Here is a 13,179-nt window from a genome sequence, read left to right as displayed (position 1 = left end):
AAAAGAAAGCTGGAGTAGCAATACTCATATCAGATAAAATAGACTTTAAAATAAAGAATGTTACAAGAGACAAGGAAGGACACTACATAATGATCAAGGGATCAATCCAAGAAGAAGATATAACAATTATAAATATACATGCACCCAACACAGGAGCACCTCCATACATAAGGCAACTGCTAACAGTTCTAAAAGAGGAAATCGACAGTGACACAATAATAGTGGAGGACTTTAACCCCTCACTTACACCAATGGACAGATCATCCAAAATGAAAATAAGTAAGGAAACAGAAGCTTTAAATGACACAATAGACCAGATAGATTTAATTGATATTTATAGGACATTCCATTCAAAAACAGCAGATTACACTTTCTTCTCAAGTGCCCACGGAACATTCTCCAGGATAGATCACACCTTGGGTCATAAATCAAGCCTCAGTAAATTTAAGAAAATTGAAATCATATCAAGCATCTTTTCTGACCACAACGCTATGAGATTAGAAATGAATTACAGGGGAAAAAACGTAAAAAACACAAACACATGGAGGCTAAACAATACGTTACTAAACAACCAAGAGATCACTGAAGAAATCAAAGAGGAAATTAAAAAATACCTACACACAAATGACAATGAAAACATGATGATCCAAAACCTATGGGATGCAGCAAAAGCAGTTCTAAGAGGGAATTTTACAGCGATACAAGCCTACCTCAAGAAACAAGAAAAATCTCAAATAAACAATTAACCTTACACCTAAAGGAACTAGAGAAAGAAGAACAAACAAAACCCAAAGTTAGCAGAAGGAAAGAAATCATAAATATCAGAGCAGAAATAAATGAAATAGAAACAAAGAAAACAATAGCAAAGATCAATAAAACTAAAAGCTGGTTCTTTGAGAAGATAAACAAAATTGATAAACCATTAGCCAGACTCATCAAGAAAAAGAGGGAGAGGACTCAAATCAATAAAATTAGAAATGAAAAAGGAGAAGTTACAACAGACACCACAGAAATACAAAGCATCCTAAGAGATTACTACAAGCAACTCTATGCCAATAAAATGGACAACATGGAAGAAATGGACAAATTCTTAGAAAAGTATAACCTTCCAAGACTAAACCAGGAAGAAATAGAAAATATGAACAAACCAATCACAAGTAATGAAATTGAAACTGTGATTAAAAATCTCCCAACAAACAAAAGTCCAGGACCAGATGGCTTCACAGGTGAATTCTATCAAACACTTAGACAAGAGCTAACATCCATCCTTCTCAAACTCTTCCAAAAACTTGCAGAGGAAGGAACACTCCCAAACCCATTCTATGAGGCCACCATCACCCTGATACCAAAACGAGAAAAAGATACTACAAAAAAAAGAAAATTATAGACCAATATCACTGATGAATATAGATGCAAAAATCCTCAACAACATACTAGCAAACAGAATCCAACAACACATTAAAAGGATCATATACCATGATCAAGTGGGATTTATCCCAGGGATGCAAGGATTCTTCAAAATATGCAAATCAACCCATGTGATACACCATATTAACAAACTGAAGAATAAAAACCATATGATCATCTCAATAGATGCAGAAAAAGCTTTTGACAAAATTCAACACCCATTTATGATAAAAACTCTCCAGAAAGTGGGCATAGAGGGAACCTACCTTAACATAATAAAGGCAATATACAATAAACCCACAGCCAACATCATTCTCAATAGTGAAAAACTGAAAGCATTTCCTCTAAGATCAGGAACAAGACAAGGATGTCCACTCTCACCACTACTATTCAACATAGTTTTAGAAGTCCTAGCCACGGCAATCAGAGAAGAAAAAGAAATAAAAGGAATACAAATTGGAAAAGAAGAAGTAAAACTGTCACTGTTTGCAGATGACATGATACTATACATAGAGAATCCTAAAAATGCCACCAGAAAACTACTAGAGCTAATCAATGAATTTGGTAAAGTTGCAGGATACAAAGTTAATGCACAGAAATCTCTTGCATTCCTATACGCTAATGATGAAAAGTCTGAAAGAGAAATTAAGGAAACACTCCCATTTACCATTGCAACAAAAAGAATAAAATACCTACGAATAAACCTACCTAGGGAGACAAAAGACCTGTATGCAGAAAACTATAAGACACTGATGAAAGAAATTAAAGATGATAGCAACAGATGGAGAGATATACCACATTCTTGGATTGGAAGAATCAATACTGTGAAAATGACTATACTACCCAAAGCAATCTACAGATTCAATGCAATTGCTATCAAATTACCAATGGCATTTTTATGGAACTAGAATAAAAAGTCTTAAAATCTGTATGGAGACACAAAAGACCCCAAATAGCCAAAGCAGTCTTGAGGGAAAAAAACTGAGCTGGAGGAATCAGACTCCCTGACTTCAGACTATACTACAAAGCTACAGTAATCAAGACAATATGGTACTGGCACAAAAACAGAAACGTAGATCAATGGAACAAGATAGAAAGCCCAGAGATAAACCCATGCACCTGTGGTCAACTAATCTATGACAAAGGAGGCAAGGATATACAATGGAGAAAAGACAGTCTCTTCAATAAGTGGTGCTGGGAAAACTGGACAGCTACATGTAGAAGAATGAAATTAGAACACTCCCTAACACCATACACAAAAATAAACTCAAAATGGGTTCGAGACCTAAATGTAAGACCAGACACTATAAAACTTTTAGAGGAAAACATAGGAAGAACACTCTTTGACATAAATCGCAGCAAGATCTTTTTTGATCCACCTCCTAGAGTAATGGAAATAAAAACAAAAGTAAACAAATGGGACCTAGTGAAATTTCAAAGCCTTTGCACAGCAAAGGAAACCATAAACAAGATGAAAAGACAACCCTCAGAATGGGAGAAAATATTTGCAAACGAATCAACAGACAAAGGATTAATCTCCAAAATATATAAACAGCTCATGCAGCTCAATATTAAAGAAACAAACAACCCAATCCAAAAATGGGCAGAAGACCTAAATAGACATTTCTCCAAAGAAGACATACAGATGGCCAAGAAGCACATGAAAGAAAAGCTGCTCAACATCATTAATTATTAGAGAAATGCAAGTCAAAACTATAATGAGGTATCACCTCACACCAGTTAGAATGGGCATCATCAGAAAATCTACAAACAACAAATGCTGGAGAGGGTGTGGAGAAAAGGGAACCCTTTTGCACTGTTGGGGGGAATGTAAATTGATACAGTCACTATGGAGAACAGTATGGAGGTTCCTTAAAAAACTAAAAATAGAATTACCATATGACCCAACAATCCCACTACTGGGCATATACCCAAAGAAAACCATAATTCAAAAAGACACATGCACCCCAATGTTCATTGCAGCACTATTTACAATAGCCAGGTCATGGAAGCAACCTAAATGCCCATCGATAGATGAATGGATAAAGAAGATGTAGTACATAATGGAATATTATTCAGCTATAAAAAAGAACGAAATTGGGTCATTTGTTGAGACGTGGATGGTTCTAGAGACCATCATACAGAGTGAAGTAAGTCAGAAAGAGAAAAACAAATATCGTATATTAACGCATGTATGTGGAACCTAGAAAAATGGTACAGATTAACCGGTTTGCAGAGCAGAAGTTGAGACACAGATGTAGAGAACAAATGTATGGACACCAAGTGGGGAAAGCCACGGGGGGGTGGGGATGGTGGTGTGATGAACTGGGTGATTGGGATTGACATGTATACACTGATGTGTATAAAATTGATGACTAATAAGAACCTGCTGTATTAAAAAATAAAAAAAAAGAGCGACCATAAATTGTTTGTTTGTTTGTTTTCTTAAGCCCATTTCAGGTGAGTTACCCTCACTTTCAGTGAGTCCTGGTGTCCTGCCTAACAGGGTCGACTCCTTTGGGGATGTCTGCCCAAGCCCCTACCTATTCCCCTGGCTTCCCCTTCCCTCTATCCACAGGATGGAGCTGTGTAATCCTACATCTCCACTCCCAGAACAGAGCAGACTGGACCAGCCATCATGGCCACCAGCACCACACTGTCCAATCAGACTGTCTCTCAAGACCATGAACCAATAACCATGGAAACAAGGAGCTGGGACTCCAATCACATGAACAACAGAGCTCTGGCCTAGAAGTTGCAAACTGGCAGGACAGGGTCTGCTCACCCCTCATAAGTGTTGGCTTTGGGCCTGCAGAGCGGGCTTCTTATTTTTAATTGAATTCATTGCCAAATTTCAACCATCAAAAAGTTTGGTATATATGTCAAAACAAAATTTGAGAAATTACACTTGAAATATTTTCAATTTTTCAAAAATTTTAAATAAAAGCAAGCTAATATACCTCAACAACTTAGCTAAATTTTTAAAAATGTAACATCTACAATTTTTAATATAAGTAAGTTTCCGTTCATCTATTTCCATGATTTAATAAAACTATATTATTTCAATTGCTCTTATAATAACCACTCATCTACAAATGTATTATTTTATTAATAAATATCCATCTCCTGTTAATGTTTTCCTAACAGAGAAAGAATAAAACAAATAAAAGTGGCAGGTATCAATTCTTACTAAAAAAAAGAGGTTTGGTATAAAAACCTAGAGTGTTGACAAAATGGACAACTTGGCACCACGTGGGCTCCCCTCCCCCAATGATAATGGTCACCTGGAGCTGAACAGTAGCTGCCGCTTTAGGCCAGGCAGCTGCTCCCGGTTCCCCACAGTCCCCTCCACTCCCTGTATGTTTACTCTCTTTGGTTTCCAATCTGGTCCCTGTAGGATTTTAGTTGGTGGCTCTAGACCTGAGGGAGGACTCATCAACTCTGGCCTCCAGGAGCCCAGGAGGTCCCGGCTCTGACCTCCGAGGCCTTTGCCTGGATTCTGTAGGCAGCAGCAGCATCCTTCTTTAAAACTCCCCTTTATCCTTAAGTGGCCTGAGTCTGCTTCTATCACTTGGGACCAGAAGAGCTTAACCACCACGGATGGTCCCACAGGCAGCACAGAGGCCCGAGGTCACAGCATTCCTGCAAGATGGTTCTGAGTCTGGTACCCCAGCATTTAAACAGGGAGGATGACCACAGTGAACCCCCTCAGCCCTTCACAGCAGCCCACTAAATACCTCTTCTTGGGAGCAGAACAGGGGAGGGAAGAGGGCAGAAAGAACATCTGACAAGTCCATGGGAATGATGGGCACAGAGCTTGGGGCCTCTCACTGCACACACAAGTCCTGAGAAGGTCCTAGAATCCCAAATGCTTTCAACAAGTATTCACCAAACCCTTACTCAATGCCAGCTCATCTAGTTTCTGGGATATGGCATTACGTGAAATGGACCAAGTCCTGCCACCATGGAGCTAGCATCCATGCAGGGCAGAGACATAAAAAAGAAGACAAGTGAAAAACAGAAACAGAGTCACAGGTATAGAAAACAAACTTATGGTCACCAAGGGGGAAAGGGGGGCAGGGATAAATTGGGAGATTGGGATTGACATATACACACTACTATATATAAAATAGATAACTAATAAGGACCTACGGTTTAGCACAGGAACTCGATCAATACTCTGTAATGACCTATATGGGAAAAGAATCTTAAAAAGAGTGGATATATGTATATGTATAACTGATTCACTTTGCTGTAGAGCAGAAACTAGCACAACATTGTAAATCAACTATACTCCAATAAAAAATTTTTAAATTTTTTTTTAATGAAAGAAAGAAGATAAATGAGTGTGATATGTAGTGGGTAAGACAATAATCAGAGTGATGGGGGAATAAGGAGGGAGGGAGAAGTGCTTGGGGGTGGTGAGGTCACTGATATACATCGTGTGGTCTGGGAAGGTCTCACTGAGAAGAGGACATTTGAGCAGAGACCTGCCTGAGAAGGTAGGGAGCTGTCAGACATCTGGGAGAAGAGTTCCCACACAGAAGGAACAGCAAGTGCAAAGGCCCTGAGGCAGGAGGTCTTGGCCTGTTCAAGGACCAGCAAGGAGGCTGGTATGGCTGGACCAGAGCAGTTGCGGGGAGAGATGGTCAGAGAGGCAATAGGGGCAAATTTCAAAGGGCCCACAGGCTTTGGAGGATGTTTGGCTGTAACTGAGTGAGATGGGATGCACAGGAGGGCCCTGAGCAGTGGAGGGAAGTGACCTGACTCGGATTTAACAGGATTCCTCTGGCTGCTGGGTGGAGAACAGATGGTGGGGGCCAAGGGCAGGAGCAGGGAGCCCAGGGAGGGGCTACTGCCCTAGTCCAGGGGAGAGGCACCAGGGGCCCAGCCAGGGCAGAGCTGGAGGAACGTGATCAGGCAGGGGCTGGATTCTGACTGAAGAGCTGGCAGGATTCACCCATGGATGAGACGTGGGATGTGGGAGCAAGAGGCACCAAGGAGGACCCCAAGGCTTGGGTCCTGAGCGCCTGGAAGGTGGCAAAGTTTACCTCAGTAGTGAGGAGAGGCGGGCAATGGACTCCCAGAAGGGGCAGCTGCCACTCGCACAGGAACCTGGGCCCAGCGCTGATGGATCTGCCAGGTTTTTGAGAAAAGCTATAAATCCAGATGTTTCTGTGAAGTGTCTCAATTTTCAAATATTGGCAACTTATTCAAAGATGCTGAAGACACTGCAGGGCCAAACAAACAGACGGACAGTTTGGATCTGACCCGATGGCCATGGGTCTGCAGCCTCTGACACGAGGTCAGGTCACCGAAAGCTCCATTATTGAGTGATTGCTGTGTACCAGCCAAGCATCCACGTTATCTGCTTTAACTCCAAGGACACTATCATGAAGCAGATATCATCGTCCTCTTGTCCCAGCCAAGGAAACTGAGGCCCAGAGAGGGCAAGCCCCTGCCAGAGGTTACACAGCAGGTGAGTGGTGGCATGGGGGCTGGAGCCTGAACTGTCTGACCACAAGGCCTGTGGTCATGGGGGGCTCTGCCGCCTCCATCAACCAGACAAAAAACAAAACCAAACCCTCATTTTACACGTAAGGAAAGAAAAGGCCACAGAGAGAGGGAGTGTGACTTGTTTAAAGTCACTCAGCAAGTTGGCACTGAAGGCTGGACTTGAACCCAGGGTTCAAGACACCTGGTGCAGCGCCCTTCTCAATGAGGCCTCTTGGAGGTGCCTGGGGAGGCTGCATGAACTGGGTTGGGGGGGGACGGGGTGCAGCACAGCACTGCAGGCAAGAGCCAGGCTCTGGAGCCTTCTGCATATCACAACTCTGCCACTTGGAAGCTGTGTGACCTTGAACAAGTCACTTCACCTCTCTGTGCCTCAGTTTCCTCATCGGGTGTAACCATGGCACCTACCTCATAGGGCTGTTATGGGAACAAAAGGAAGTAACACTTTGGGGGGCTCAAGCCATGCCCTTCAAAGTCCAACTCTTCATGTATCAGCTGCTCCTGGCCTGTCTAATATTACACCAAGGTATTCCCAAGCGCCAGAAGTCCCCAGGTTGGGGACATCACATGCATCCTCATACTTGTGAAAATGTAGCAGCATGATATAAGGGACGGACAGAAGAGCTGGGGGTTTCTGTAGAAATGAAGGGGAAGCAAGAAACCCAGGGGGGTGGCAGGGGTCTTCTCCTGAGGGGCTATGGGCCCGCCCCACACTCATGCGTGTGTGTGTGTGTGTGTGTGTGTGTAAGGAGGGGTAGATGTAGCAGAAGCCTCAGCGGAAGAGGAGGGGTCCCCGGCCGGGCCCCCTGCTGCCCTGCAGCATAAGAAGACACTTAGAGCCTGGCAGAGAACTGGACACAAAGAACAACAGACATAACAACCAACATCCATCCCACAAATGCTGACTGAACACCCACTGCTGCCAGTGTCCTGAGCACTGGGGAGCCAGCCGTGAAACAACACAAACTCAACCTCCATCTACCTTCACGGAGCTGGTGGACCACACACAAAACAAATGAGGAACACTGAGGAAAAGTCAGTGGTGGCAAATGCTAGCAGAAAAATCAAGCAGCAGAAGTGTCGGGAGATCAATATTGAATGGGGTGCTGGGAAAGAGCTGACTTCAAGAAGTTTCCAGAAACAGTCTTTTGGCCAACTGGGGGAAGAGCATTCCAGGAAGAGGGAAAGGCAGTGCAAAGGCACTGAGGTGGAGTGTGCTTGGTGTCAGGAGCCAGTGTGGCAGAAGCCAGCGACCAGGTGGGAGAAGGAGAGGACCCCAGAGGGGCAGAGAGGCCATGTAGCCGGGGAGGGGCTGAGGGCCACCTTCACGCAGGGCCTCAAGCTTTGGGGAGGATGTGGCTTTGACTCTAAGTGGGGGGGAGGGGCAGTTGTCAGAGGGGGGCTGTGCAAAGGGGAGACAGGATCTGACGATTACTCAGATGCAGGGTGGACAGGGGACTGGCAGGGGTGGGGGCAATGGTGGAAGCGGGGAGGCTGCTGCAGAAGTCCACAGGAGAGACGTGGGTGGCTCAGACAGGTGGCAGCCCAGAGGTGACCAGGTGCACTCATACATCCAACAGGTACCCGGCACTTCCCTGCACTATTTCACTGAATCCTTGCACCATGAGCAGCTGCTAGTTGCTCTGATCTCCCTAACCCCATTCTACAGGGCAGCAAACTGAGGCCCTCGCCCAAACCACATTGCTAAAAAGAGGCAGCACATGGCATCCATCCTTCACAAGAGAGAGTGGGCACTGTCCCACCCATGACAGGGAGAGAGTGGGTCTAGAGTCGGGACACCAAACGTCCAGCTCCTCCTCCCCCTGACTGGTCTCTCCCTTCTCTCTGGCCACCCCAATCCCACTTCCCGCCGGCCACCCTCACAAGCCCTCCTAGACCCTGCCACCCCATCAAGCCTCCGGAGCCACCCATTTCCTGAGGTTCAAACACACACTCCCTGAGACTGAAGTCCAACATCACCTGTGCTCCCAGTCAGCATAGCCACCTGCCTGCCATACCCACCTGCCCGCCTCCAGACCTTCACTCGTGACCCTCCAGGTCTTTCTCTGCTGCCCCTCCAACCCCAGTGCCTGCGCCTGCACCCATCCGAGCCTTCCGAGCATCTAATCCAGAAGAGAAATGCAATCTGCGTGAAGGGCTTGGGGTAATTCTGTGTCGAGGCCACACTTCTCTTTCTGTTTGTTGAAGGAGACTGATGCTCCTTCTTGGAGGAAGGAGAAAAGCTTCCTTTGTGCCGGGTCTGGGGAAATTGTGTCTGTTTAGGACAGGCTGCAGTTTTCTTTGTGAACGCCGTAGATTTTTCGTGTGGGAAAAGGGTTTATTAGATTTCCCTGTGGCTGCCCAGAATGGGAAGAGGTTTTTCTGAGCACAGAAAGAAATTACCAAACAGGCGTTTGAGAGGAAGGAACATTTAGCAGCTGCTTCTCACGGAGAGGTTAGGATTTCGTGGTTGGTGTTTTCATTGGAGTGAACATAAAATGCAGAGAAAGGAAGAAAGCCTTCCCTGTAGTTTCATGGGTGTGAGGGAAGGAAGTTGGTCCTCGATGTTCTGGCGGGGAGGGCAGGATTTTGTTCGGGGGGGAGGGCTGTTGGGGTGGGTTTTTTTTTTTCTCTTCAAGTAGAAAATAAATTTTAAAATGGTCGCAGAACCCAGAAGAAAGGTTGTCATAGCAACAAAAGTTTGAGGCCAGGTACCTCCTGACACCCTTTCAGTACCGTGACCGTGGAGGGGCAGGATTTGGGCACTGTAGGATCAGTGGGGGAAACCATCCAAAGCTTGGCTCAGATCTCCCAAATTTCTCACCAGCACTGACAGGCTGATAACTATTTTCCAAGCTCCCAGGGAGGAAAATTGTGATTTTCTGGGAGGGGCGATCTCTAGCCAACAGTGATCAAGAGGAAAGAGAAAACTGTGGGTTTGGTTTATTTACCCAACAAACTAACCATCAATGTTTTTACTAACCAAGGACTGGGGGTGAGGGTCTTATGCTGAGCCCCCCAGATCACACCTTTCTCTGACCTCCAACTGCACCCTTCTCTTCCCTGATCACTTCATTTTGATTCCTTTGTGCCCCATGAAGACAATTCAGGACCCCTCATCAGCTGTGAGGCCAGAGGAAAACCTCTCTTAGCTTCAAATTCCTCATCTGAAAAATGGGCACCACAGAAGTGCCTGCCACAAGGGTGTTGGCAAGGATTCAACAAGATCCGGCCCGTGAGAAGTTTTAACAATGTCTGGTACACATGAAGGGCTCAATAAATGTGAGCTAGCATTGTTTTTAATTAACAAATTTTTAATGCTTAGCTTTAAACATCCTGTATCAAGCCCTGGAGGAGCTACACAGACAAGCTACAGGGAAATAACTGCAAGAGTTGGGGGGCGTGACCTTCAGGAAGAAGCTAGGAGAGACCTCAAACAATTGAGAGGCTCAGCTGGCCAGTTGAGGGCCCAGGCACTCCGTGGGGCAGAGACAGGACAACTCCGCTGCAGGACAGAGCATGGTATTTAAGTGTGTACATAAAGGAAAGGGCAGGGAGTCTGCGTTTTTACACCAAGGAGAAACTTGGTGAGAGGCGGAGGTGAGGTAGGGGGACCCTACCCCAAAGGGTGCATATATTTCCCAGGACGAGGCATTCCGAGGCCTCCATGGGAGAGGATTGGGCTGAGCGGAAAGCAGGGAATTTTAGCCAAGATGTCTTTTAAGGTTAATTATTATTAAATCATTAAATTATTATTATTATTACATCCCAGAGTAAAAATTCAAGTCCTGAGTGCACACCAGAAGTGAGTCTGATGGGGTGAAACTGGTCAGGGGTGGGACCCTATTCAGAGTGTCTTTGGCAGACAGCCGGCATCAAGCAGGTGGTCCCAGAAAAGTTCAGTGGGGCACCCCTACAGGCAAGACAGAGCAGGCAGCACCCCGGGAAACCTCTGGTTCATGGTCCCGAAGCCTCATCCAACATTTATCCTGCAAATAGGTATTGAAGACCTTCTATGCACTAGACAGTACCCAGAGACTGGGCATGGCAATGAACAAGACGGCTGGGACCCTGCCCTCATGGAGTGACATCCTATGGGTAAGGGGGACAAGAAGCTGGTGACCAAAGGCATGCCCCCAGAAAACTTCAGGTGTGCCAAGTGTGATGGGGGAGATAAAAATGGTGATGAGAAACAAAGATGGGGAGACCCTGCCTCCAGAGGGGGATAGGGAGGTCTTCTCTCGAAGGGACCCGGCCTGGGAAGGCGGGTCAGGAAGTCCCATTGGAGCTCAGGAGGAGCCAGCCAGGGAAGATGTGGGGAAGGGCATTCCAGGCAGAGGCAGGCAGCAGCCTCCCCGGGTTTATTTCACACCTTCCTCCCTCTGTCCTTTAAACCAGTCAGGCCAACGCCGTATTCAGGGCAAACTAGCGGTTGTGGCCCACTCCTGTCTACATGAGACTACACACATAGCCCACGCTGACATCAAAGTGCTAGGCAGGCACGGGGAGTTTTAACCTTGGGCAAAGAGGTCAATTCAACTCAAGAGGGTCCCCAGACTTGGACTCGGAGCAACATCGTCTGGGAGGTACCGGGTGGTGTGGACCAGCATCCTCAGCATGTGGTACAACCACTGCCAGGCAGCTTTCCCCTGAGCCCTGCCCTAGCCTCAATGCCTGCCTCGGGGACACTTACTCCGACCCTGGCTGCCTCCGGCGACGGGTCCAGGAAAGGGTGCGAGGCCGAGGGAACAGTTTGATCTGCCTTCTGAAGAGTGCCCCCCCACCCCGCGCCCCAATTCTGATCCGAGCCTCGCCGAGCTGTCCCGCTTTCCCGCCGCATATTCTCCCGGGCGGGGGCCGGGACGCGAAGGGCTCCCTGCCGGGAACCCACCGGACTGCCCCCACTCCTCACTCCCGTGCTGCCCAAACCCGGTCCGGGAGCGGTTTAGCGCGGGCTGGGGATGGGGGTGGAAGAACGAGCCCCTCGGCTTCTGGCTCTGTGGAGCTGCGGTGGAAGGGGCGGCTGACAGCAACAGTCCCTGCGCCAACACCACCGCCACCCCAGGCGGGAAGAGATGGATGGGAGTAGCCAGTGCCCCGCGAAACGAAGAGGGGGAAGGGGCGAGCATGGAGATGAGTTCTGGCTCGGAAAGGAACGGGGTGGGTGCCGGGAGACGCGCCTCTCCAAGGCGCGGCGACGTCCCCACAGGCGCCTGGGGCTCGCAAGGGGCACGAGCTCTGCCCGAACCTTGAAACGGCGGAGCGTCCCGAACGCCATCATTCGATACCCCCGGACCTGCCCACCGCGCTCCCCGCCCCCGAACGTTCGGCCGAGCCTGCGGAGCGCGGGGCACGGCGTCCCGGCGGTGGCGCGGGCCCCCGGCCCGGGCGCGAGGAGGGAGCGCGGGTTCGGGTCTGGGGCGCCGGGGCCGCGCAGCCCGGGGGAGCCGGGAGCGGAGCCCCGGGGCGCCGCCGCTCACTCACCAAGCCCGCCGAGCTCCTCCTCGCACGAGTACCAGATGCCGGTGTGGAAATTCCTGAAGAGGAAGCGGTCGTCGCCCGTCTCCCAGCTGTAGAGCGCGACGCCAGGGGGGCCGTTCCCCGCGGCGGCGGCGGCGGCAGCGGCGGCGGCGGCGGGGGCGGCGGTGCCGTTGGCAGTGGCGTTGGCGCCCGAGTTGGGGCAGTTGGCGCTCCCGCCCTGGCCGCAGACCGGTTTGGGCACCCGCTGCGTGCCCTGGCACCAGTGAGTGGTGAGGAAGGCGGTGGTAGCGAAGAGCAGCGCCAGCAGGTTCAGGGCCACGGCCAGGAGCGCTCGGCCGCGGCGATTCGTCTTCATGCCGCCCGCGCCGCCGGGACCGCGCCGCCGGGGAGCTCCGCGCGCGAAGTTGGCAGCCGGCGCCCCGCGTCAGCGGCCGCTGCCCGCCGCGCCCCGGGGCTCGGGCGCCTGCGATGGGCGGCGGCGGACGCGGCGCTGGCCCATGCCCCCGCCCCCGGGGTGGGGGCGCGGCGCACGGGGGGCGCGGGGGGCGGGCGGTGGCGGAGCGGCTCCTGCGCGCCCGGAGCCCGGAACGCGAGTGCACCTCGGCGAGGAGCCGCTGGCGCCTGGCAGCGGCCACGGCGCAGGGACGCGCGCCCCTCCGTGGGGAGACACCTGCAGGCGGCCGGCGACACTGTTCTGGTTCCCGCCCTCACTGGGAGAGGGGGCGCCCCACGCCGGGCGCTGGCGGGGGCCCGGCAGAGAAGGGCGCCCCCTAAAGA

At 49.3% G+C, this 13,179-nt stretch overlaps 1 protein-coding gene across 5 annotated transcripts in view; it reads right to left on the bottom strand.

The window, feature by feature from the left end:
* The window catches only part of GSG1L (GSG1 like), a gene marked incomplete at its 5' end in the record, with an annotated part of 225,505 nt that extends 212,748 nt beyond the window's left edge, over positions 1–12,757 (bottom strand). For all 5 annotated transcript variants that reach the window (XM_081257939.1, XM_081257940.1, XM_081257943.1 and 2 more), the window contains one exon: positions 12,406–12,757. In XM_081257939.1, the coding sequence (XP_081114065.1) occupies positions 12,406–12,757 (352 nt within the window). The remainder of the gene's footprint in view (positions 1–12,405) is intronic.
* Positions 12,758–13,179: the final 422 nt, after the last annotated feature.

Source organism: Mesoplodon bidens (assembly GCF_964165515.1).
Source record: "Mesoplodon bidens genome assembly, chromosome: 15".
NCBI classification, from domain to species: Eukaryota; Metazoa; Chordata; class Mammalia; order Artiodactyla; family Ziphiidae; genus Mesoplodon; species Mesoplodon bidens.
This window is presented reverse-complemented; position numbering and strand designations above follow the sequence as displayed.